This window comes from Coloeus monedula (genome assembly GCF_965178545.1).
Source record: "Coloeus monedula genome assembly, chromosome: 1".
NCBI lineage: Eukaryota > Metazoa > Chordata > Aves > Passeriformes > Corvidae > Coloeus > Coloeus monedula.
This window is the reverse complement of record NC_138781.1, coordinates 69,127,956-69,155,222: the sequence shown is the minus strand read 5'-3', so window position 1 is coordinate 69,155,222 and position 27,267 is coordinate 69,127,956. Positions and strand designations below refer to the sequence as shown.

Sequence of the window (27,267 nt, the reverse complement as noted above, 5' to 3'; positions counted from 1 at the left end):
CATAGTTTAACATCACCTCTAGTTAGAGGAAAAAAATAGTCTAAAGAATACTGGCATCATCCCAGCAGCTAGATTGTGGTAATGAAGCAGGTTTTCACATTGATAAAGTGTCGGGTGGAACAGGGGAATGTGCAGGCAAGAGTACAGGCACCTGACGCTAGTCGGAAAACTGAGAGTGGAGAAACTTCAGTAGGGGGTGAACTGAGCCCTCAAAACTTCAGGGAGAAAGTGTAAAAAGCTGATGTCACACTATGCAGGGGACAAAGAGAAAGGCTGAAGCCTGTTCAACATAGCACAGAGGGTTTGAATGTCCCTCTGGAAGTCTTTTGTTTCACAAGGGGGGGGTTGTTTATTTTGAAGTTAATAGTATTTGCCTGGAAATAGGATCTTTGTTACTTTGGAGATTATTGATTCCCGCTGCTAATTCCCTATTTGATGTGATAAGCCTCTTTTATAGCATTCCATTTGTTTTGCTGTGGAAATACGTACAAAGCAACAACAGAAAAAAAGCTTATCACTTTTTGGTCCAAATTCAGCTTCCAGGTAATTATGTGCATCTCAGTAACTGCAAGGGAAGAAAAGGCAGATGGGACAAGAATTCTCCTGAGTAAAAAATATTTTGTCATGCTTTTAGGCCACTAGATTTGAACCAAAAGGCAATGATATAACTGTGACATAATCATACCTAATATCTTGTCAAAATAATAAATATGTCGTTTTCTAAGGCATGGAGTTTTTTAATTTTAACCAGGTAAATAATTTCTTCTGGTTTTGTTTTTAAAGCTAGATATCTTTGCTATTTTCTTTCTCTGGTGCAGCATGTTTTCATTGATGTTCCATGAGATGCTAGGATTTAAAAAAAAATTGTTTCTGACCTCTGTTAATGCACAGAGGCAGAAGTAGGCTCTGGCAGTGAAGGTGTTAAATGCACACCAGCTGGGAATTTGTACAATGGGCAGATTTCTGGATAGGGTGGTGAAACATGACATTCTCTAGAAAGATAAGAAATTAATGTGCAGTTGGTGATGCAGATACAAAAGAATCGATGTTGTAAAACATATGCAAAGGCCGGGTCTGACCAGCAGGTATCGCATCAAATGGTGAGGAATGACCAAGGCACCTGCACTGGAATTTGCAACGCAGGTGCTGGGGGAGAATTCTCCTTGTAATCCACCTGAGTAGATTTGTGCTTGGAATCACTGTAGCAGATACTGGAAAGAAAGTTGTGTCTACTGGACTTGGCCGAATAAGGGATTTTTTGCATTTGGTACTCAAATGGAACAAAATAATTAACAAGTGGAGTAGGGAAAACTGACTAAAAATAGCAAGTACAGGCATCATTAATTTTTTTATTACACACTGAAAACTAGCATTTCAGGTCAGAATTAAATATTGTCCAGTGCATTTTTAATGCTTCTTACATTTTATTATTTTTAAGAAAAGTATGTCTAGTGAGTTGGTTTTTTTCAGCTGAAACTACTCACTAAGTTTGACCTCACCTTGCAGATAGTTTCTGACCTTCTAGAACTCAATCTTCCAGCAATTTTAGTGTTTGTCACAAACATTTCAGCCAGTCCTAATTCTTAATCTTCAAGTGAAAATTTTAGGCACAACCCTTCTGTAAAAAGTTACTGCTATTTATCACCTCCCTTTCATGAAGTCTAGGGATCTAAAACCTCACAATCTGGGGATATGAAATCCCTCTGTCACAAAATAGTTAGTCACTCTTAAAGCTCTCAAATTTGTTCCCTTCCAGGAATTTCCACTTCAGTAACAAGACGAAGTATGGGCAGCATGCTATTTCCTATGCATCTTTTCTAGTAGAAACTGAATTACCATGGTTTTGAATTGCTAACACTGCCAGCTTCTGTTATGAAAGGTTTTATTTGGAGTTCCTATATTGTGGCTATTCCAAGTCAAGTGAGTATTTTAGCTTTTGATTCATTTAGCAGAAAGTGTGTAAGTTGGGTTTTTTTGGACATTACCAGTGTAAAGTGCCTATTTGGAGATTAATTTTATTTCTGCACTATTGTTCGTTTGCCTTTCTTCATGCTGGCACTGGTAAAATGGTCTACAACAAACTAATATGGTCAGGGAGTTTGTGATACAGGCTGAGAGACCTGGGGTTGTTCAGCCTGGAGAAGAGAAGGCTTCTGGGAGACCTTGGAGCAGCCTTACAGTGCCTAAAGTGAGTTCTGCAGGAGAGCTGGAGAGGGACATTTTACGAGGGCATGTAGGGATAGGACAAGGGCTGTACACTGGAAGACAGTGGGTTTGGATTAAATATTAGTAAGAAATTCTTTACTGTGAAGGTAATGAGACACTGGAACAGGTTGCCCAGAGAAGCTGGGGTTGTCTCATCCCTGAAAGTGTTCAAGGCCTGGTTGGATAGGGCTTTGAGCAACCTGGTCTAGCCCTGCCATGTAGCCCTGGCAGAGGGGCCCTGAGGGCACAGGCACGGGGTTTCCCTGCCCCTGCTCAGCCCCGTTCCCATGGGTTGGTTTGTGTTCCCTGCGCGGGCAGAAGGACCCTCGGGTCCCGTGACTGGAACAGTTCCTGGGCAGAGCCCCGGCCATGCGGCTGGAGAAATAAACATCTCTGAAACAGCTATCAAGAATCTGTCCATAGATATTTCTTTTCCACGGGACTCCTGGTTTGATATAGGCGTGTTACAGTAATCCCCGCTGTAACAGTCTAGTGGAAGGTGTTCCTGCGCATGACAGGGAGGTTGGAACTAGATAATCATTAAGGTCCTTTCCAACCTATTTTATGGTAATTCCTCTCTCTGTTCTTTGAGTGGTCTGTAGGTGCTGTAGTAACAGAGGAGATTTAATCAAGTTGGCCATGTATATGTTGAGATTGACATCAGCAAGCTGGTGAAGCTCCCCACCCAGATTTCCTTCCTTAAAATGAACAGCTTTTTACGTTTTGGATTGAGATTTTCCATGATGGTCACAGATTACTTGGACTGCCAAGCAAAGTTGGTTTATTTGTTTACATGTTTAAAATGTCCATGGCTTGATATTTTAGGGTTACAGTTGTATTAGTGTGTATGTGAATAAGAAGATAAGGTGATGCTGCTGCTTTTTTTGTTAAACATATTGCATGTTGGCAGTGCTAGAGGTGTAACATACCTGCTGATGTACGGGTCAGGTATGCGCAGTCACTGTGGTCCATAGATAAACACCATGCAGCCACTGTGGTCCACAGAGGTCTACAACGGGGTTTGATCTTCAACTAAATGTAGGGAAGATGGTTCCTCCATGATGTGTTTCAGCCCTCAACCTTTCCTCAGAGCCAGCAGCTGGTCCTCAGGATACGTTGCATTTAAGTTTGTGACAGCAGATTTCTCAGAAGGGGATCCTTAGAAGAGAGTGTTGCTGGGAAAGATCACTGGGGCTTTAGGTGAGGAGCTTTGCGGAGTGGGACTGTACTTCCATTGTCATCCCTCAGCCTCCCTCCATGTTTTCTTCCCTGGTCCCACAGAACTTCTTCCCACCTAAAGCATTGTTTTTTGTCGCCATCCCAAGGCCATGCCACATACATAGAGGCTTTATTCCTATATGAAATACGTTCCAACATCCAAGCTTCCCTGAGCATTGAGAGCCAGGGTGGGGAAAATTCCAACAGAGAAGGGGGTTCTGCTCTTCTGGCTCATACTTGGAGATGCCTCTGCTTTTGAGAGTATAACTTTTATGGGAAGAAGCACATGTGTGCTGGAAACTAGAGAGACACCCCAGATTTGTTTAATCCAAGTTGCTAAAAATACCGGGGTGGTGTCACAATTCCAGTCACAGCTGGCTTGGCTGGGTGATAGAGAGCTGAAGGAGTCTGGGCCCCCAACTCAGGTCTGTTGTTTGGCAGGGTGGTCCATAGGATACTCCATGAAACCCTTCAGCAGCAGGAGACTGGGAACACCTTTGCAAATATAGTGCTGGTGATCTGGTCTCCTACAGATCTTCCAAATACAAGGTTGCACCTCAAAACTGAGTAAGTGCAGAAGCTGGTAGGAGAAGCTGTCAAAAACCAGTGTTTGGAGGAAAACAGTTTAACCAGAAAAAAAATAACTTGCTCTGAGGTGTAAGGCAACTAAAGCTTAAGGCCTAAGGTTCAGGTTCTAGATCTTTACTTCAAAAACGTATCTTTAAAGACTCATTGCTGTAAGTATGTTTGTTCTCAGAGACAAAACAACATTACTGTAGAGAGAAGAGATTTTAAAAGAAACCATTCAATGATATCTATAGACAGCAAGCATATCTGTTCAGCTCAGATTGATTATTTTTGGTGCCATTTTACTCAAGTCATTCATAGATTGACCTTGAGCTGTGAATTATGATCTCTGTAGCTTTGTAAAATCAGCTTTTAATTCAATATTATTACATTTGGTGAAGCAAGTGTCTTCTCACAATGCTGTAGAGACAACAGAAGGACAATAGCTAACGTTTTAGAACATTTTTTTCTCCATTACAATGGGTCCTAACATCCATCTGTTTTTTCTGGCATGCTTTAGATTTTTCAACCAGCATTTAGTACATTTCTCCCTCCGGATTTCTAGTACTCAAAAATATCCCACTTTTATTGTTCCAAAAATACATTCTTGAATTAGATACATAGTAAATTCCCTCTTCTAAAAAGGATTGTTCTTTCTTTGTCTACTGCAGTTGTTGGATATTTTGTTCTTGGGACTAGGGATAAGAGATTTGAGAAATAATGCTGCAAAGCCTATGTGGTATAACGATCTTAATTCAGCCATGTCTCTTTTTTTTTTTAATCATTTAAACTTACATGATCATATTTTATGTGAACAGCCAGCATTTGGTTGAGAGCTTTGACATTAATGGAACAGCACAGTAATGAAACGGAGGAGGCTCCATTTTAGAGCTTGAGGTGTGAGGCACGATCTTGCAATGTTCCACAAACCAGTAGGCATTTAGCAGTTAGTATTATTGAATAGGGGGCCAAAATTTGAATTTGTGTGTCTGTCACTGCTTGGCTTTATCTTTGGAAAAGAAATTAAGTGATTCCTTGGGAAAATGCAGGTGTCTGCATTGTGATAGTGGTCTAATGGAAGACTGATGACTTGGGTATGTCATTATTCACACTGTTTCTAGTCAGAGTTATAGAGCTATCTAGTCATTGCTTTATTTCTTTTAACAAAATAGAGACATCATGGCCCAAGATAATTCTGCTTTATTTGGGTATTTTAAAGAAATTTTTTCCGTATATGATGAACAAGATTTTAACCTTATGCAAACTTAATGAATTGTCAAAATCTGCATTTTGAATATGATTCTCTTTTCCCAGGAGACCTACTCTGGGCAGACAGTTCTTTCTTGGGAAGCTTGTAACTTTCCAAAGAATAAATCAAAATCATAATAATTCAATCCCTCAGTGAACTGAAACAGAAAAAACAACATAATTTGAGCCATGACTCAAGAATAGATTCACATGATCTAAATAATGGGAAAACAAATTGGTCACTTTTAGGAGTTTTAAACAAAGGGCCAGCATGGTTATATTTTTCACTATGCACAGATGCTTGAGCAAGCAGAAAATTTGCTGATTAGTTTTCCCAAAAATCCTCACTGCAATCGAGACTAATCGGAGCTTTAAAGTCTATATTGAAGCTGTTTCTCAACACAAAATCAAGTCTGGGATAAGGATAATTTTGGGGGTTAGTAAATGACTGCTTAGAGCCTGAATTAAAGTCTGAATAATTTTAGTTGTAAATCTGATTTTCCTGTAGAGCCCAGCTGGAACCACAACTGCAGATGTGTTATGGGAACTGTAATTTGGTTGGCTCACATTCCAGACTGTTCTGTATTTCTTGCAGTGCACTAATGCTGAGCAAAAGCATTGCCTCTCTCCTCCAGGCATATGGGACTGTTGCAGCTATCCTGGATCAAATGGTCCAGTCCAGGGAACATGTTGGGATACCAGTAAGGCACCGTCAGAAAGTACTTTTATCTTCAACTGACACTTAGCAATTTTTTAGATTTTCACCCAAAGCAAACACCTCCTACCAAAATTGTCTAACTAGTTCTCTGCTACACTCTGTCACTGTGATGCTTCACCCATTTTCCTAGGGATGAACAGGCATCTTGGCTCATGTTGGTCTGCTTTAGTAATTGCCACAGGCTTCTTTATAGCTGCAGAAACAACACCATCTCCCAGAGGCTAAATATTTTAAAACAACAGGGAAGTGCAGAGCAGTCAATACATGATAGCTGAGTCGTGGCAAACACTCCTTATGGTTTTATTGTCCTAATTTCTCAGGAAAAGGAATTATAAAGCGTATTATCATGACTGATACCAGGAGACTTGTCACACTTACCTGTGAGTGAGTTTAAAGAAAGTGATAATCCTACAGATTAGCCAACATTTTAATGGACTCTAGTACAAGAATTTTATTGGTATAAAACTGTTACACTTGCTTCTTTGGGTAGGGATTTTCTATTTAATATGCTTTCAGTTTATTCACTCATTGATAAAACTGTATTTAATCCCATTTTATAAATCCTGTTTAGGAGACTGACAGTCCTCTGTAGACTCTACAGGCTGGCTGGCAATATCTGGGCTGACACTTCAGAGAAAGTGGACCTCCAGGCTTACAATGATTTTTTTGCTCGTTGTGATGTAAGGAAAGGAGGTAGTTCATTCCTGCCCTCTGCTAACAGTTAACTGGTAGAAGCAAATACAAGATTTTCTTCTACTCCCTTTTTCTCTAAATTTTCTGTATGTGTCATGGGAGTGCAAAGAGCCCCTGATAGCCTTTACTTCATCAATTCTGCTTTACTATCGCATTATTATTATTGGGAAAGGCAAGGTAAATTAAGACTCTCTATTCCCATTGAATTTTCCTCATGTGGAATTATTTTGTTGATGTAAATCAGCACAGTTCTACTAGCTTCAGTCACACTCACTTATGTCAGCTAAAGAGCAATGTGAAAAGTAGTTCTTTGTAGCAGCTGATTTCTCACATGTCCAGCTCAGATTTACTGCTCTGTTAGAGCACTGTCTAGGGTAGTATGAGCCCAGTCGCAGCCGATTAAAGATATTTTCACGTACAGAACAATTTCAGGAGTTGCTCCAGAGGTGATGCCCCACTGTGCTCAGATGTTATTTTACATCAGGGTGGCTTAAGTCATGAGGAGCAGCTGTGTGAGCATGACTTGGCTCAGAGATGCCTTGGGGATATTCTGGACATCTCACCATACTGCTGTGGGCCTGCCATGTCCACCAGTCCTGCTGATGGGTCACACACACCAGATGTCACCATTTAAGCACTAGAGAGCTGCTAGGTTCTGCCTTTCATGTCTGCAAACACTCACAGTTAATAAGCCTGGCAAGTGTGTGGGGAATCATTTTCCGGCAAGCCCTGTATTATATCCAGCCATTATACTTGCGTATGACCCCACGCTAGGCTCTTAAATTTTCCTGTCCTCTGGACAGAGGCAAAGATTAATTTCTGGTACACAGAAAACACATATCCCACATCATCCTGTTCACATAACAAGCTGGATGGCGTGAACCAGCTTTTTCTTGAAACTCATCCACAGCAAAACAAGAGATCGAGGAGTGAAAATCCATGAGTCCTGGTAGGGGACAGGCTAGGCAGCCAGGAGCATCTTTATTCAAAGGTGCTGCCAGACAAAGGGCTGCAAAAATCTGAGCCAAGGCCCCACAATGGGTTGGCTGCTGTCCTGAGAACCCTCAGGGAATGGCCACACTGCAGAGCAGGCTAAGCATCACTGTGTACTTCATTTAAGTGTTTTGTCATGCTCAAGGAGATGTTTTCCCTTCTATTGCATCTGCAGAACACTGACACATGGAGCAGAAACTTTTCATTCTGAGTTCTTGGTTTGCTGGGGAAGCTCCAAACAGTAGCATCCATCAGCAAAAATGCTGCCTTTCTTTCCTGTTGCTCCCTGAGGAGATTATACCTGCACCAGCCAATATTTTAGATCTACAGCAACTGATTTTGCATGATTGTCCCTTCTGGCCCCAAACTCCTACTCATCTGCCATAATGTGACCGGTCCAGCCCAGAGCAAATTCAAAAGAACAAGCAAACAAACAAAAAAAACCTCCCAACAAAATAAGCCCCACTGTACACTGTCTTCATGAAGACTGCTCAGCTCTTATTGTCTAGCACAAGGAGTGTGATGCATTTGATCATGCAGGCAATTAATTCAGAAAACTGGTTTGCTGTTGAGTTTCTTTGTAAATGTGAGCAAACTTTTTATTTTTCACTGACAATCTCATTTGGATATGATTTTTTTCAGTGAAATCCTAGCAAGGCTTTCCTTACATCACTGTAAATCTTAGGAAGGTTTCCTTTGTAGTAAAACCTTTGTCACAGTGTATTTGCAAAACTGTTGTAATCAATATCGCAAAAACATATGGAGTGTAAACCAAGCAATACACTGTAAAGCACAAATTACAAAAAACTTTCCTGTCCTCTTGAATGCCTGAAGCATATTGCAGAACTGTACGGATGGCACAGTGAAGGTCAGGCATGTTCACACAAGGGATTTTAAATACAGAAAGTGTTGTTAGAGGTGGTTACTTGTTAAGGTCTGTCTAGCCTGTTCCTTGTTTAGACACCTGCACTCAGTTTCATGAAACATCTGGAGTTACCCTTCTGATCAACAGCAGCAGCACACATCCCACTCCATCCTTACAGTTTGCACAAGCAGATCCATTCTTTGCCATGGCACCAGGTTCCTTCCTCACCTCCATTTTCTCCCATTTATTCTGATTGTGCTGCTAATGAGACACCTTTTTGCTGACCTGTGGCCTCCTGACTGCCTCATGCAGCCCCTGTGATATTAAATTAAATAAGGCACAGCAGCAAGCCAGCAATCAAACCACTGAAATCAACCTCTGCAAGCTAGGTGGGCTTCATTAACAACTTTTTATTCTCGGCAGCACAGGAAGGAAGGCAGAAGAGGGGAGCTATGACCACTGGTGTTTGCCAATGTCAGAGCTGTATGCTGGAGATGGTGTACTGAAATTTAGTGTGAAAGAAAAATACAGCCATAGTAATAAAGCAAGAGCTGCTTGTGTTTCTTGATTTACATTATCTGTAACTAGTATCAAGATTTTGAAAGAGTAACAGAGGTGTTAACAGCTGTTCAACATCTGGCAAACCTAGAAATTAGGAGTCAAGAAAACAGAGCTAAAATGGTGCTGTTCTGAGGAGCTGGTGGAGGTGGTTGTAAAGCCCTGATAGTTTGGGGGCAGAAGTCACTGTAACAGCATGAGAAGAAATTAAATTAAATGAGCAAGAGGCCATGAAAAGAGATAATTGTGAGAACTTGGAAGGGAAGGGCTGTGGAAGGGGCTGGGTTTGTTTGAAGAGCTCATCAAGGAGCGACTTACAATGAAGGAGCAAGAGCAGGTTCAGTCAGTCCCAAAGGATGATGGTAATGGGAATGTAACAGCAGTTCATGGAGATGAAAGCAGATGGTGGTATTGGAGGCCAGAAACCTCCATGGCTTCTATTAGTGACCTTCTTCATCCTCCAGCATTGCTTTACTACTTGCACTGTAAGGACTAATTAAGATTTTGTTCCACTACAAGGATACCTTAGCTTTTCCTACTGCCTAAATCACATTATTAAAAATTCTTGGGATTGTAAAACTCCAGAAGTGATTGATAATCCGTGAACGAATCTATCCAAAGTGTCATGGCTTTTTCTGCTGTGCATCACTTAAAAATGGTGGTCACCATTTAGGCAGGAGCACTCTGCAGACTGAAAAGGGTGGATAATGGGCTCTACAAAATAATTTGGCTCTTGATGGGGAACGTGGTTGGCTTTTGCCAGGGGCCTTACCAGACACTCTGGGGAAGAATCCCATGGTCTATAGGTCCTGAGCAGCACAGGAGTAGAGGGTGCATAAAATAACAAGGGCGTACTTGAAGGAAATCTCTGTCCTCTTGTGTGGAAGCAATGACTCGGTAACATGGGGTTAAAAGCTTCGTTTAAATGCACGTACTTCATGGTAGGTACCTCACTAAACACATGGAAGACTTGATCCTTGTTGCAAATCACTTCTGTAGGAAGATAAAACTTCTGCCTTCTGTTAGAAACGTCCTAGTGTGAACTGTTCTGACAGAACAGTTATCTGAGTCCTTCAAGCCCTGTTTTCTTGGAAAGGGGAGGACCTTTTGTGGAGCTTTTTCTTCTTCCTCCTTTTACTGTGATGTTTGTTTCTGTAGAAGCCATCCACATGCTGGATGGCTGGAGTTTATCCTGAACATCCCTTTGATCCATCCTCTTGAAAAGCATCATGGCATGAGGGATTGAAAACATTTATAACACAATTCCTGCAGACACATATGGTGGGGATGAGAGTGCCAGCTTTTTCTTTTTGGTTCTCATGTGCTGCTACAAATGAAGTAGTTTTAATTGCTTTGTAGTCTAAGGCAAAGTCTCCTATTAGCAACAGCTAGAAGTTTAAAGATGGTAATAGCAAGCACTTGAGTAGCACCTTCCGTCTTCAAAGTACATTGCAGACATTCTTTACTTCTGAATTAAGGATCAGTTTCTGTCCCTTTTAACACTTTTATAATGAGATAAATGTTTAATCTGCCATGAGAAAGGGACAAAGCTCCTGACTCCAAATTCTACACTGAAGTAGGGCTGTGTTCTGCTGTTTTGCTTTCATGGTGTAAAGTGCCCCCAAAGGACATATGGCTGGTATCACCTCTGCTGGTGGAAGTCTTCAGACTCTAAAATCAGGTGCCTGTAAAGCTTCTGCCTTCAAAGAGCTGGTGTAGGAGGTGGGCTCCTACCCACTGCTTTTGCTTCATTCAGCCCTGTGCTCTGCACACAGTGTGAGGGGCAGGGGTCTTGAACTGACACACAAATGAGCTTCTGGCTCTGGAGAAGGCTGGGGATGAGTATGCAGCAGCAGCTGAGCCCCTGTGTGCTGAGGAGCCACTGTCAGACATCTCTCATACAGCCTTGCAGAGCGAGCTCCATTTCAGGGAGCTGCTGTGCCCAGGGTCAGGGAAACATTCATTGCGGAAGATGAAGCCATGCAGCATTCTTATCATTTCTTATCAGTGCCCAGTAACGTGCAGGGAAACTGGTCCAGCTGGCAGAGACTGGGGCCCTCAAGTTGGAAATGTCTCAGAATGACCAAGTCTGAAGGAAGGAAAGGCTCTGTCCTGTCATTGGTATAATTGACAAAACTCCCATTGACTCGGATAAGAGTTTGAGGATGCCCAACAGTGCTGACTTCTGATGTCATCTCTCTGGTTTGCTTTGTTTTGCAAAGACCCTTTTGTGCTTGCTTTGTATTCTGAATATTCAGGTCATTCCTATGTACAGAGTCCCCATTTGTAATTAGATTGTGGGGTTTGTGACCCTGTTACGTACAGGTTGACTAGCAAGTCACACTGATCCTTCAATATAGGATTTAATAAAAGCCACAAGAGAAGGAGGAGGGAAGTGAGTATGGTGAGGAGGAGGAGGGCTGCTATTGTTCTGCCCTCAGTGCTGCCAAACAGTCCCTTGTTTTTTTCTGTGGACTGTGCCTGTGTGTTCAAACTGTGTGAACAAACGGGGCACAGTCAGGAGGCTGGCAAGAGGGCAGCGAGAGGGTTAGCTGGATCCTAGCTAGAAATACTTGTGCAAGTCAGGAAGCAGGCATAGAAGGAAGGAAATTAAGTGGAGACATCTGTGTGGCTTAGCTTTCAGCAGCTCTGCCTGGGGTAGGGGTGGGAGAGTCATGCCTAAGATGACATAACGTATTTTGTCTTTCGTGGGTTGGAAACAGAGGAAACTGCGAAAGCGAAGCATGGTGTGTGTCACGCATGGTCTGGGCATTCCAAGTACATAATGGAGCAGTGTCAGTGCTTTCTGTTCTGCCTTTCACACCCCAAAGTAACTCTTCAAGACAGAAAGCTGAGGAGAATATGATATGGTCCAAAAACTGATCTTGGACTTTTTTCGCAGACGACTGAGCCAGAGGCCAACTGCTGAAGAATTGGAGCAGAGGAACATACTGAAACGTAAGTCCTGATTCTGCTGACATTTAACCTGAAGCCAGATAATTTGGGTTAGCTTTCACGTACATTTGGTGTTTTTTATTGATACCAACTATTCTGTGGAAGCATCACTAATAATAATATAAAATAATAAAGGGCATCATAAGTGCAAATAAGAGTGGAAGTCTGTAAAAACATCTAGATCTGCAGAAACAGTTCTTTAAAATCAGAGTCAGTAAATTTACAAGAATAAACAACCTATGGAGAAAAAAACCCAGATGCTGAATGACATTCCAAACAGGGGGTCAGTCATCCTGAAAAGCCTCCTTTATGCAGCACTTACATAGATGAGCATCCCATTGTAAGTTAGTAAAGACATTAGGGCATAGCTTGATTAGCTTTCCTAAAAATCTTCACAGCAATCTACACTAGCTAGAGCCTTTATTCAGTTTAAAAAAGAATCCAGTGTGACTCAGGGTTACTTCCCTGAAATGTTCCCCTGAAACACTTCCTTTAAATCAGCCAAGAATTTGCTGGTAGATTCTCAGCATGTGATATTTTAAAGGGACAAAATACCATTTAGAAGTCCTGAACTAAGTTAAGTTAGCAGATACATTGCCACTGACTTCAAGGGAAGCTGGACTGAGTCCAGCTTTCATAACCTCATGAATGAGCAGGAAGAAAATGGCAGTCTCTCTACTAGCATGGAGGTGGTTTGAATATTAAAAAAAAAAAAAAAAAAGCTGTTTATCTAATTGTTGCTGCTACTTTGGAAACAGAAAACAAAAGAAACAAGTTGTTCCCCTTTTAAGTTAGTAAATGCGTGTTTCCAGGACAATTTTCAAAAACTACTACAGAAAAAGGTATTCCTAAATGGTACCTTACACATAATGTCTCCTTAGGTAGGTCCATAATTCACCTTCTCTTGTTCAAATAACTGCATTGTATAGAATCATAAAAACGTGGTAGCAGAAGATTAATTCTCAAAAAAAATCAGCAGAATTCATTTATTAAATACTTCAAAATAAATTCTTAGCAAATTGATGAAAGTGTTAATGCCCAGCAGGTTCTTTTCATTTGTTCATGTTATTACATGTGGCAGGCAAAGAGAGAGGGAGAGAGACACCACTGTCAATGCAAAGAGGAGAAAAGACTGGACAGCAGAGCAGCATGGGCAAGCTTGAGGCTGCCAGAAAAGCCATTTGTGGGGGACCAGCCCTTTCTTAATAACTGTGCTCCTACTGTCTACTCCTAACTCTGGTGACTGCCTGCTGGAGGAAGTCTGGGGCAGAACCTGGGGAAATATTTGGCACATCCAGATGTGATTGTCTCACAGGGGTGTAGCAGAACAGCTGGAGAAGGGGGACCTGCGACGTGACTGATGCCAGGCTCAGGGACAGAGGCCAGTTCTCTGGCAGCTCATGTTGTCATCTGGGACCTATGAGCAAACACATGTCAGGCACCACCTGGCACTGGTGCGTGACCAGCAAACACTGCCCTGGCACTGGGGGAGTGGGGTCTTGGGCACCTGCTCTGGCAGCAGCGTTTGGACCAGCATCAGCAGAGAGCAGTATCTCCAATGCTGGGTGCCTTGCAGACATTCCTAAAGGTCAGGTTGCCAAGCACAGCAGTCACAGAGCACCCTAAAGATGTCTTACATTTCAGAGGAATTAGCCCCTGAGAAACATCGATTTCTTTTTTAATTGAATAAAGGCTCTTAAATGACATGGATGTTTGAAAATACTACCCTGAATCCAGAACCATATTGTATTTCCTAAATGGAGTTTTTGTAGCTTGCTTTAGTACAGATCTGCCCCAAAACATGTGTGTCTTGGTAGACAAACAGCTTCCAATTTCCAAGGCATTCCGACTTTTGGTGAACCACAGCAGGAAAGAAAAAAATTAAAATAGTTACATAATTTAAAAAAGAAAGCATAAACATGCTCTACCCTTAAGTAAATATAAATATTTTCTGGTTTGTACATCACTTTGTCTCCTTCCTCTAGACTTCTGAGAAGGAGAATTATAATAAACATAATGGAGCGCCAGGAAAGAGAGACTTAGGAAGTGGTAATAAAAAGAGTGTAAATCTCTGCATAAGCAATTTGCAGAAGCCCAGTTCAGAGCACGCACACACACACACACACACAGACAAAAGAAAACCTACCAAGCTCTTGAGCAGACTAAACAGGATTTTCTCTTCAGTTAAAGCTGAAATGTCCCCGATGAAAATGTCATGTCTGGTACCATGATGTTCCTATTATATGTGTGACTGTATTACTGCCCATGCTGATGGGACAAAATGAGGCAAAATGTGATTGGACAGCCAGTCTTCATACATGAATTGAACGCTTCCTAGCTCTGTGCTGCTGCAGTAATTGAGTTATCTTTACAAGGGCAAAGCATTCATTGCCAAGTTCTGCTACTTGCTGATAGTAAGATCACAGCAGCCACAGCAAGGAAACAGAGCAGACACAACTGATTCTTGTAGGGTCCTTCCCTGAAGTATATTCCATTCACTGACTCGGATTTAGGTCAAAGGCATGTAGTGGGAGGAGTCCAGACCTGCAGGGTTAGTTTGAAGACTAAAGAACACCTTACAGTTCTTGCTGTCAAAGCGTATAAGGAAGGATGCCTCAAATCCCCCATCGTGCACCACCCCTGTGCCACTTCACAGGTGGATAAAAGTAGTCCAGTTATCAACCTGGCACATTCAGGGCTGCATAATTTCCACAGAAAAATGATGGTTAGGTAGGCTCTGAGTGCCTCAAACTATATTGGGGGACATTTCACACTGGCACAGAAGTCAGGCTTGAAAATTACACCTACATCAACCCACTCACCCTGACGCACAGGTTTAGAGAACAGACAATCTCCACACATAAGATAAGATAAAATAAAGCATCAGTTCTGTAGCTTCACAAGATTGGCATGACCTAACTTAAAAGAAATAGGTAAAACAGAGTCACTTTCTAGTTTGGAAGGAGAATGTATTCCTATTTTCCAGCTTTCACCTGCCTGAAGTCTTAAGCCTGCCTGGTTGTCTCTGAAGGTGGGTTGGGCTGAGAGTGAGGAGAAGAGAAAAACATCAGATGCCAAGGACAAAAACAAATAGCCATAACTAACTGGGTTTTATGTATAACTCCTTGGCTGCTTGCAGTTCTACCCTCACTCTGTGTGGACTCTTTAACTCTCTTTAGTGCTGTGTCTGAAAGCAGGCATTTGCAGGACCAACTCCACCAAATTTGAGACGCAAAGGGAAGAAAAAAATTGCTAGAGGGTCATTTGCTAGAAGAGAATCCAGCCCAGTAGGGACAGAAACCATTGAAAGTGGTGGTGTAGATACTCCAGTGATCATTTAAAGAGACAGTTGTGACTCCCTGCTGTCTTGTGTTCTTTTTACTCCCCTACTGATTTCCTTCCATCTGAAAATATAAGCAGGATTTTTGGTAAAATGGCACTTAAAGATCAGAAGTGTAGTGTGAAATATCATAACATTGACAGGTTTTTTGTCTGCTTTGGTGGAGACTTCCTAGTCCTGCTGAAGTCAGTGAGCAGTTGTGATAGCACCATCAGCTCTACTGTCCTGAGCAGCAAGAAACCTGGCTTCCAGCTTGACACTTTACCGTGCCCTCCTCACCCGCTCAGAGGCTTCTGTGGTCTCTGAACCTTAGGTCTCATTTCTGTGTGGGGAAAGCTCCTGTTTTCTAGTGGGAGTGCTGGCTCGTGCTCTCACAGCTGAAGAAGCCATGGCTGGTGGATTGTTACTACCTCTGCAGGATGCGCTTGCTCCATCTGCAGGATCAACAGAGGGGAAGGTGGGATTCCACCTTGAGTTTAGTGCAGTCCAAAGTTTAACAATTTAAATCAAGGCACCTGTCCTCAGCTGGTCTTTGAGGTCCATAATCTCCCCTGCAGAGAGTTATTCCTGCCTGAGCTAGTCCTATCTGAGCAAAAACCGGATCCCAGCAGGAGCACAGAGTACTTACTGGAAAAGCTGATGAGTTGTGTTTGCTCTCACCTGTTATGTGCCAGCATGATTGGAGTAAGGAGCATTTCAGCCATCCGCCAAAGCAGTGGAGACAGATCCTAACTGATTGAGAAGCTGAGTACCTGGAAACCTGGGATTGTAGTGACTTTTGGTAAATGGAAAGACAATGCATGACAGCCTGCTCCTAGATTGAAGAGGAGTTAGTGTATTTAAATGTTACTTTGCTCTTGAGGGAGAAGAGTTGAAGCATGCCCTAGTAAGAACTTGTAGCATGTGATCTTTTGGCTTAATGTTGAAAGTTTATTGCCCTAGGATGTGCTTTTATGCTCCAGTGTGATACTTTGAGAGCTCATGATGGAAGGACGCACTCTCCTTAACTCTGCTCAGGCCATGGGAAGTTGCACGATTTGCCTGGCACCTCTATTCCAAAGGGCCTTTTCTATATCTCCAAAGAATAGCTGCAAGAAATTATTCTGTAATGGAAAAAAAATGCATGTGTTTCTTTTCCAACCATTGACCTTGCAGAATCCGACCATATCATAGCTGAGCCCCCCGAGGCCGCCAGGCCTGTGGGCAGGGTGATAACGTTTTTTGAAGAGCTGGCTTGCTGCCCAGCCCTTCTAGAAAGTGACACACATGAAGAGGTGCCAACACAGGGAAAGGAAGGAAGCTGTAGGTGTTTTATGAAGCGTGTGAAGAAGCGCAGTAGCTACAGATCAAGGATGTTCACCAGCCCCAGAGGGACATACTGTGCATCAGAGAGGTCCTGAAACATTAATATAGTGATGGAAAGGCTTATTTTGTTGCAAACTGTGCATGCTTGATGAGTCTATAGTCTGAGATCCCTGTAAATCTTTTACAGCCCGGAATGAGCAAGAGGAGCAGGAGGAAAAACGAGAGATTAAGAGAAGATTAACACGCAAGGTGAGAAGCAACTTTGATCGTATTATGACACTACTGTAACTTTATCCCTACTGCACAGTTGTTTGTCTTTCTCCTTTTCTTCAGCACCATTTTCAAAAGTAGAGTGTGAAACAAGTCTTAAAAAAAAATCTTTAAAAGAAATCGGCAATGTTGCAGGGTCTAAGTCCACAGAGAGCAAAGGAAACCACTTTTCAGGCTACTGCTGGTAACATTTCAAACAGAACAAAAGAAGATCTAGTCTTCATAACTGAAGGAGTTTTGAACAGCAAAGGATAGCGACCAGCATTTACAAGGACCAATGTTCTTGTAAATGTAATGGCTTCTGTAGCCATTACAGAGAGCAAAGTTAAAGCAATGCTGTTTTGAAAATTCCACCAAAAAAAACGCCTCATAAAACTGGAAGTGAAACATTTTCTGGAAAGGGGGGGGTTGTCAATTGAGGCATTTTAAACTAAATAGAAACAAGCATTTGCAAAAAAGCATATAGTGCAGAAAACAATCTTGTATTGGCAGGGACGGACAAAAAAACAGTATCGCTTGATTCAAAAGTCATTTACTCTTAAAACTGAAGAACAGTTATTTTAGATATACACATTCGGTTTTGCAGCTGGCATAAATGTCTGCAGATGCCCAAACATACACAATGAACAATCCATCCTGATACTGCAGATAAACTTTCTTTCACCACTGATATATTTCCTATTTCCAGAGGTGAAGAAAGCCCCGTAGAAACTCACATACTTGTGAAGCAGCACCATTCCCTTTCTGTACAGTTTTAGATGGCTTAGTTTTTTTGACCTATGTGATCACAGCTTTCATGGTATAAATAATAACAAGGAAAGGTTTCTAAATATGTGTGGAAAGGTTACATTCGGAGAACTGAATTGCTTTCTTCCGTGGTTAAAAATCTCATGCTTTATTCTCAGTTCATGTAAATAGGTGGAATTCTTGGTCACTGGTAGGAGGATACTGCTGTTGTCTGCAGGAACTGGAGAGCCATAATATTGTTTGTAAAACACTTACATTCCTGAACACAATGACAGGGATGATTTTGCATTCCCTCTTAGCACTGCCTGAAAGAAAAGATCCTAACTGCATTGCAGATGTTTCATGGGCTTGAGGCTCTGCACAAAGGCTGGAAACACCATTTTACCAGGCTTTCAATTTCCCTGTACACTGAAGGGTAAACATGTGCAGGAATCCAGTGCAGAGCTTGATGCCGTTTGAGGAGTGGCTGTAATAGATACAGAGCACAGCTCCCCATACCCAGTGTGCTGCCTGAGAAGTGAGGGCTTGCTGACTGAGCTGGTATCGTCGCCACACAGTTCCCATCCTCCACTATCCTGTAGGAAAGGTTCCGAGCACAGGAATTGTTTGTCAAAGGCGGAGGCCACAGCTCACCTAAAGCACCCAGGCTGCCACTGCTTCACATCAGTGTCTGTTCCCTGAAACCTCAGCAGTCTTCTGTGAGATTTCTTGCTTTGTCTTGTTTGCACTTTTAAGCAGGAGCAACAGGGAGAGCAGCAGCAGTCCGAGGCCCTGGCATTTGGCTCTTTAATGTTAGTACCCCTGTTCCTGGTCACATACCTTTTAGTCTTTTTCTGGCTTTCCCTCTAGTAAAGGTTTTTCTCCCCCACACTTCTGAGGTTGATAGCAACACGGCTTAGCATTGTTTGATTTGGATCATCTGTTTAAACTGTTGTAAATTGTTCTAGTGACACATGTAATTTTAATGAAAGAACTGCAGGGCTGATCTAACAACAGATTTTGTTCTCACCTACCAAACATACCATCATAAAAGCTCAGAAATCACTAGAGAAAAGAAGTGAATAAAGTGTGCAAGTGCTTTAGATAACAACTAGAAATGCCAACCAGCAAGTGAATCCTGCAAAAATAGTTGTTATTCCCCAGTTGTGTCTTTCACGAGCCTGTCCCAGATGTGTCATCATGTTTACAGCAGAGTGGCAAGCTCCTTCTGTCGGTTTGTACTGAAGTCTTATTACCAAAGGATTTTAAACCTCAGATCAAGCAGAAGTTTAATTGAGCACAGCAAGTGTGTTGCCCAGCAGCCCTTTCTGTTTGCACTGAGTTTTCAAGCACACACATGCCCGCAGGGTAAATTCAACATAAAGAAACTCTGCCATGTTGCCTCTTTCGTAAACCTGTGTAGTTGAGAATAAGAAGGGAAATGGATTCTGTAGAAGCCACTGATGAGACTTTTGACCTTGCTCTACAGAAACTGCTACTGCCCCCAGTTTTTCTGGTGGCAATATTCCAATTCCAAGGGAAGAACCCACTCCATCCATAAAAAAGCTGTTCTTAAAATTCCTTCAGCACTGACATTTTGTTACAGCTGTTATGATGATAAGTTGTAACACGACATGCTGTAATAAGTAAGATTACCTTGCTAAGTCTAGATGCCTTATTAAAGTCAGCAATAAATATCCAGCTGAATTCATCATCTGGACAGGCAATTTCTAAAAAAAAAAAAAAATTATAAAGAAATCAGGTGACCTATAGCGAGCTGCCCCTTTTAGCACTTTCCATCCTCTCAGACTCATCTAGCTCCACATTAACTGGGGTGAGAAATAGCTGCCATTCAAATAACAAAATGGAGGCACATGCTGTTGGCTAAGTTTCTCAGTAGCTCATGTCCCTCCTGCCTGAGGAAGGAGAGGGGAAGCATATTTGCCTGTCACCTGAGATGCCCAACCGGCTCTGTCCTCTCTCTCTCCCTGCCCCTTAGGCCCACTGAGCACCTTTGGACATGTGGACTGGCATCATTTGAGGGGAAGGACATGTAGATTAGGAAGGTTTTTTCTCTGAGCACTGGTCTTGAGCCCCAGCCCATTCAAGGAATATTAATGTGCGGGGCCCTCTGGATGGGTTACATCCACAGGGAGATCTGGGCCCCCAGGAATTACTACCGAGAATGTATCTTCTCTGAACCACAACGAACTTGGCCAAGCACCAAGGCAATTAACACAGGCCTGAATGTCCCCTGGGGACGTCCATTACAGAGAGAGAATCGTAGCCTGGATTAACAGAACACGTACAAATCACTTGCAAAGTGGAATAGAACTCTTCTTTACCTAACTTCTCTTAATTGGCACCATGCTCCCCAATCCCCAGAGCTGTTTACTGCTTCCTATCCCCCCCTGCCAATAGCTTATTTTTCTCGGAGGTCTACCTCCAAAATGAAATCTCTCAGAGCTGTAATACTGACTACGAAACTGAAGAGGTGTGGCTGTTTCTTAAAATGAATGCAATAATCTGAAATCTTTGCTCCTGGTGAATTCCTGCCCTGGTCCAATTTAAATTCTCTGTTCACTGGTGCCTCTCTGGGAAAAGTCTCCCTTGCTTGAAGATGTTCAAGCTTTTCTTTAACTGACCTCCACTGGCTTGCACCAGCAAAGGCTGTTGAAAATAATGAACTCTTGAGAGAGGTGGGACTCATCAGAGAGAGGCGAGAGAGAGGCAGTGGGGAGGAGAAAGGTCAGAGAAGAAAAAAAGGTTAGTGGCTAATTTGGATAAACTGCATTTATAGTCAGAGGGAAAGGTCTTCAGGGTATTTTCATCACATCCTGCTCCTATGTCTTTGCCACAGAAGTTGGGGAGCAAAGGAGAGAGGGGGTTGTGTGTGCTGCTGGTTAGGGTTTGTAGTTTTTCAGCTTGATTTCTTCCTTAAATAACAACTATAACATTTTAATAAAGTAACAGAGCAGGCAAGGATGATGTGCCAAGACAACAAGCTTCCTTGTGACTGAAATGGAGCAAACTCAGCATTTTACATTTGACTAAATCCCAAGACCAGAGTGGCAAGAGTAAGTCCCCCTCCACTTTACCTGGTGGTGGTGCTTGGGTTTGCTTCATTTCTCATGCCACGGACATTGAGCCCTTGGCCATGTCCTTGTCCTGGAGTTTTTGAATGTGCCCTATTCTTTCTGTCTGTTAGAAGAGCTCCTTCTCAGGCGTTGCTTGAGAAGGACTCTGTAGCATTAAGCAATTTAGACCCAAGAGACCACAGCTCACACATCATAAAAATAAACTGCAAGGCGAGATCTCAGATGAGCTGTGCCCTCAATGTGGACACACACTGAACAGACACCTGCAGTGGGCTGCTTGCAGTCTGTCCTGCAAAGCTGGTTCCCCAGCTATTCAAGAGTTAAGGGAGCTCTGGGCAGCCCAAAGATACTGCAAGACCCTCACACTTAGAAGGTCACTGGAAATCTCTGCAATGGCATGAGAAGAAGGCAGGGAAATTTGTTAACCATTCAAATAATGTAGCTTTAATTAATGGCTTTTAGAAAATGACTTAATGTGGTTGTCTCTCTCTTTACACTTAGCATGATCAGACTGGCACTTTGGTGTAATGTACTGAATATATTTTGTGTGGGTGTATTTATATATGGAAATATATGTAGATTTATGGCTACACATGAATTATGTGATATCAGCCATGGATTTCAGGACTCTTTCACAGCCAGAGCACTGGCACAAGAGTCAGTGCATCTTTTTTCCATCCTCATTCCTGTTCTCCTGAGCATCTCACAGGCAGAACATTAGTGCAGCTCTGCAGACCACCTCCACATGAGGTGTTTGAACCCAATTTGTGTGTGCATGCTCAGGGATACTGGTGTAAGGAGAGCAGCCCCACTGCCACCTCCCATCACAATCATCTTTTCTAAACAAAGAGAAAGACAACCAACCGTGCCAAGAACAAGCACACACGCTTACAGCCAGGTGCAGGATAGGGTGGTGGAGCTCCACCCAAATGCTGAAGAAAGGAGGGATTTTTCATCCTTCACTCAGTATCCTGGCTGTTTTAGATCTCCCTGGACAATAAAATGCAGGAAACTGAGATATTTAATTTGGAAGAAAGGTGGATTCAGGAACATAAATAATGTTGCAGAACAGAATCTTAAGCATTTTATTAAATATTTAGGCCTTTCACCCTTCACAAGGGTAAAGTATTTCAAACACATCTACTTCTAGTGAGTGGGAAGAGCATCATACACCGTGTAGGAAATTATTATCAGGATATTATTTTTCCTGATGTTATCCTGGTTACAAATGTTCTACTCTAACAGTGAAACTTTTCAGCTAACCTACAGCCACATGCACACATTTATGTAGCACCTTCTTTAGAAACAATTGTGTAATTGCTTTTGACACTGGCCAGCATGCTGTGCATCCAAGGAGGATTGCCCCCTGAAAGCCAACTCCTGTCCCTGCCCATGTAACTGGCTGTGCGACATGTGGACTATCAGCACACTAATTTAAGAGGAGTTTTGACTGTGGCTGCCTATTCTGCTGTGGAATTTGAAAGAAATGCATTGAAACAATGAACATGCTTTCCTGACGTGATACAATCCACCCTTGCCTTTTTTTTTTTTTTTTTTTGGCTTGTAGCATACAACAGGAACTTCTAAAAGTCAAATATGCTGTGACACAAACCACAGCTGTCAATAAATACAGCAAAAAGTTCAATGAGGACTTAATCATCCTGTCTGCCTTTTCTGGAGGTAAGGACAGGTCTGCAGAATATCAGAATGGTAAAGAAAGTTGTTTTTCACCTTTTGCACATAATTCAGGGCAGGAGCCACTCCATGGCTTGGCCTGACTCTTCCAGGCAGTGCAGAACTACAGACAACTGCAGCAGAAGGCTGGAAAGTGCACAGTGTGTGCAGGTAGTTTTAAAGTTGTGTCGTGGTCTTTGTCTCTTCCTGGGACATCAGTGCACTGGGAGACTTTCTTGCATCTCGTTTCTGCCAAGTGTGACCAAGCTCAGCTGGGAATTGGGGTCTCAGTTTCTCAAAGAACAGTGGGCTGCTCTGGCAGCAAGGTGAGATGATATTCAAGGTGTTCTAACAAGAGGGCGTTTCCCAGGCAGCAGTTCTGTGAAAGGCCAATAAAAACAAAGCACAAAAAACAAAGGAATGTCTGAACCCTCTTATTACTGTAACGGCAGTTGTAGTAAAATAAATCCCCAAGCAGCACTCTATAGGGAAAAAGCAAAGTCCTGATATCTTTTCCCACTCCTTCCTCAAACCTGCAGCTGAGTCAAAGGCCCACAGTAGAAGAGCTACGTGAGAGGAAGATCCTCATCCGCTTCAGTGACTACGTGGAAGTGGCAGATGCGCAAGACTACGACAGGAGGGCGGACAAACCCTGGACACGACTCACAGCTGCTGACAAAGTAAGTGGGGCAACTCTGGGAGAGCCATGGCCTGAACAGCCAGGGCATGTTGTGGCAAACAGCATCCCTTGGGTCTCACAGGTCCCATGGCTGTCAAGGAGTAAACATCCACCTGACATCCCTTCCCAACACACCTATGGTTTTTTCCCATTCACAAGGTTTGTTTCTTTGTTTGAAGCATAAATCTTTGGCAAGAAGGTTTCTGTATGCATGGAAACCAGGGGAGGGAAGGAATCCCAAGCCCCTTGAGGAAAGGTCTTGATGACAGCCCTGTTATTTGTCAGTTTTGGTTTTGCCACATTATGCTGCCAGCTGAGAGCTCTGGCAAGACTGAGCAGAGCAGTGAGACAGGAGTGTGTGCCAGAATGGCCATGCCAGGACAGGACAGGCTTGGGTGTGGAAATGCCTGCAGGTCCATTTGGCAAAGGTACCTCCATCCCTTCAAAGCCAAGTCACTTCTCTCTACTGTGTTACAACAGGGACCTTTTCTCAGGATTTCTGCCACAGAGTATTTTAAGCAGTGAACTGAAACCACACAAGACCTGCAGATGAAAAGAAGACACACGTTTGGTATTGATGGCACTGCCCTCTGAGCACTGGTGGAACATTTCCACTAAATGGTGTCTCTGGTGTTGGCATTGATGGCAGAGGGATTAAATTGCTGGCAAATTGTATCAGTCACATGCTGAGGGTCTTAATGAGACCTCGGGAAAAAGATCTAAAAGATTTTATGGATGTTATAAGAAGCGAAGACTATGAGGCTCAGTGATTCAGTCATGAATCTTACAGTCACTCTATGATGCCCTTGTAATGTTAGACTTTCAGATACCTGAGTTCAAGTCTTGACTATTTCTTTGCCATGAAATTCACTCATTCAGCAATGGAGAGCATGATGTCCAATGTTTAGAGAATTAGCAGAATATCCAGCCATGCCATTCATCTATGGTGCTCTTGGTTTAATTCACAAAGGACAGCCTGTTATACTTGTATAAGTCAACCAAAGGACTTGTATAGTTTTGTGGCATTGGTCTCCTCCTTGATAGAGGGATTTTTTTTAGTTTAGCTTTGGTTAAGTTAATGTAGCATAAATTGATCTGAAAAAAAGAAAAGCTTCCTCTGGACTATGCATAGACCATGATATACTGGGTTAAATTAGCTTTTCTCATTTTACCTCCCCATATTTGGTAAGATATTAGTGAACTGACTTAGTTTTATTCTCTTAATTGGTAGATGAGGGAGGGAATAAATCTTGCAACTGGTTCTGCAGCCTTTGAGAGATCCCTGTCTGGGATGAAAGGCATGGAGAAACTTCAGCTGGACATGGAGATTTGATTTCCAGACAAGTCCTTCCTCATCCTGTGTCTCTGAAAAGAACAAACATTAAATATCACTATAAAATGTAACCTAGTAAAGAGTTTAGTATTAAGGCTTTGATGTCACTTTTTTTATAATGCATGTGCAAGTTAAGTAGTCAGAGAAAAGGGTTAAGTCCTTCAGATTAACCTCTTCTTAGCAAAGCACCATCAGAAGAAGAGATGTTTGTCATTCTAATATTAATGCCCTTTATGGCATAAGGAAGCAGATAGATTGGTTTTTGTTTGGGTCTTGTGGGTAATATTCTGATTTCTGCCATTCAGATGACCTGCTTTTCCTCAACACTATGTCCACTGTTGGAAAAAATAGCCAGACAGATTGAAACAAAGCTGCATCATCCTATATAGGATTATTTTCTTCCAGAGCTGTGATTCAATAGCTGTCTTCGCTGGTCAGCACAGGCCAGATTTATTGCAAAAACAGATTTTAGCAATAAAATCTGGGCTTTTCTGTTTGCCAGTAAATCTTGCTTTGTGTGCTGCGTGAAGGGAACTGCCTTCAATCAAGAGTTTGTCTTTAGCAGGTCTGACTCTTGGGGGAAGGAAAAGGACATTTTTGCATCTCTCCAACACACAAAGGAGGGAGGGGTAATAGATCTCAGTCCCTGTAGGAGTCAGCAGCCCCTGTGGCCTCCTTCTCAGTCACTTCAGTAGCAGATTGGTCTGCTGAAGGCAGCCCTGGAGCTGCTGCATAGCCATCACTCTGTCCTGATGGATGAGGCAGCGCCTGACAGGCACTTCTAAGGGAAATAAGAAACCAAAGCTGTGCAGAAGGAGCAGAAAGGGCCTTTTCTGTAGAAAAATACTTGCAAAATCCACCACTTAGGGCTTGTCAAAGCAAAGGTAGTTGGTGACCAAATCAGTGGCTGTTGCAAAAGTCCTGTTTTGGGCTCATGCTGCTCATACTGGTTTAGATTTCCTTCACTGAGAAAAATTCCTGACAGACACGAATACCACTTACTGGAACAACCCCTTTCCACCTCTGATGTTGATGTTTTCAGCATCACACAGAAAGGCAGTGCACACACCTTGGACCCATGGGAGCCTTTTGCCGCAACAGACACCTTGCACATCCCCTCCAAATGCTCACAGTGAAATCATTCATGAGCTACAAATATCACAGTGCTGTCAGAGGTCTTGACTTTGGGCCTGAGACTTGAGCCATTTGTGCTGAGCACCATCTCTACCATGCAGCTGAGTCCCTCCAAGTCACACCCTCTGTTTTATTTATTTCTCAATAATTCTCTTCCTGCTAGTGCCCCTGGTTTGCTTTTCCCTCACAGACAAGCCACAGAGGCTGAATACCCCCACATCATGGCAGGTTTTCTGCTGGGTTAATTTGTTGAATCAGTTCAATAAATAGCACAGCTGGGTCAGAAGGGAGGAGCAGGGCAGAGGGGCACAGCTCGAGGCAGAATAGAGGGCAGGGAGTCAGGTATCCCTCTTCCCTTCCCAAGTAAGATGAGTCGCTTTAGGTAACTTCACCCAAGGAAATTCAGGACCAATAGAGGTAGAAGACATCTTAAACACAAGTCTGTTAGGATCTGGGCCCAGTCTAGATCACAGTGTTTCACAAACTGCAGTGCACAGTTTTTTTTCTCGTGCTTGCACTAATTTGGATTTTGTACATGTAAAGGTTTACATAATAAGCCAGAATTGGGTTCTGTACCTGCATTGTCTGTGATATGTTTTCAAATTGAGCCATTCCACTGAAGCATCTCTCTTCCCTTTATGTGGTTTAGAACATGCTTATCTCTGTTCCTTTTCACATTTTAAAGTCTTTATGTTTGTCTTTGTCTCTCTGATGTTATCTATCTGCTTTACTTTTAATATACTGTTTTGAGAACAAAGTGAACTTATTTTGATCTCTCTCATTTATACATTTATGAGTTTATTTGTCCTTTGCAGGCAGCCATTCGAAAAGAGCTTAATGAATTTAAAAGCTCTGAAATGGAAGTTCATGAATTAAGTAGGCATCTAACAAGGTAAGCTGGGAGATTATTTTTTTAAGACTGTAAATGAATACTGCTGTTTTCAAAAAAAAAAACAAAGCCAGCAGCTGTTTCTCCAACATGCACTGAACACACCATGAGGTCTAGACAACATTTAGAATTACAGGCTGTAAAAACAACTCACACAGACGAACACATGCTGCCCCATTATGTGGCATTATGCAGGCACGTGCCGTTTAATGAAGTATAACCTTTTTTTTTTAAAATCATCATGCTGCATGTCTGTTCTTCTGAGAACAAAAGTTAAAAAAAAGTATTGGTGTCTGAAGGAGGACGGGGAACCCTTGTGGAGCACGTAGCAAAGTCTGAACGAGCGCACACTAAGCCCTGCTGAGTGTGCCGCTGTTCCACACCACGCAGTTCCCACCCACAGATCTCTCAGTCTTGTTCTCCATGTCTGACCATGGGTGACACAGTGGGGCACGGCGAGATCCACACTGTAAGAGAGGCACCATTATTTACACCTTGGGCTTTTTTTAAAGGTGGAGACTGAATTAATTGTCCATGAGCCCAAACCAACCACCTTCCTCTCTGACAGGCTAGGGCTGAAGTCAGGCCTTAGCAAATCAACACTTTAGACTTTAAAGACAAGTGTGGGGTACTGAAGACAAGTGACAGTGAGATCTGGTGCAAAACTGGAGCTGCCCTTGTGTTAATGTGTTCGTAAGCTCAGTGCTCATGAAAAATGCAGTCGGTACTTTTAGGAAAAATACAGAAAAGCTTAAGGCAAAATTAATTTTGTATTAGGGGATTTTTATGTGTATAAATT

General features: G+C 42.5%; 1 protein-coding gene across 2 annotated transcripts in view; it reads left to right on the top strand.

The window, feature by feature from the left end:
• The window catches only part of PHACTR1 (phosphatase and actin regulator 1), a gene marked incomplete at both ends in the record, with an annotated part of 297,725 nt that extends 271,250 nt beyond the window's left edge, over positions 1-26,475 (top strand). For both annotated transcript variants that reach the window (XM_082280607.1, XM_082280608.1), the window contains 4 exons: positions 11,968-12,023; positions 16,853-16,914; positions 22,973-23,113; positions 26,395-26,475. In XM_082280607.1, coding sequence (XP_082136733.1) covers positions 11,968-12,023; positions 16,853-16,914; positions 22,973-23,113; positions 26,395-26,475 — 340 coding nt within the window. The remainder of the gene's footprint in view (positions 1-11,967; positions 12,024-16,852; positions 16,915-22,972; positions 23,114-26,394) is intronic.
• Between the last annotated feature and the right edge of the window lie 792 nt (positions 26,476-27,267).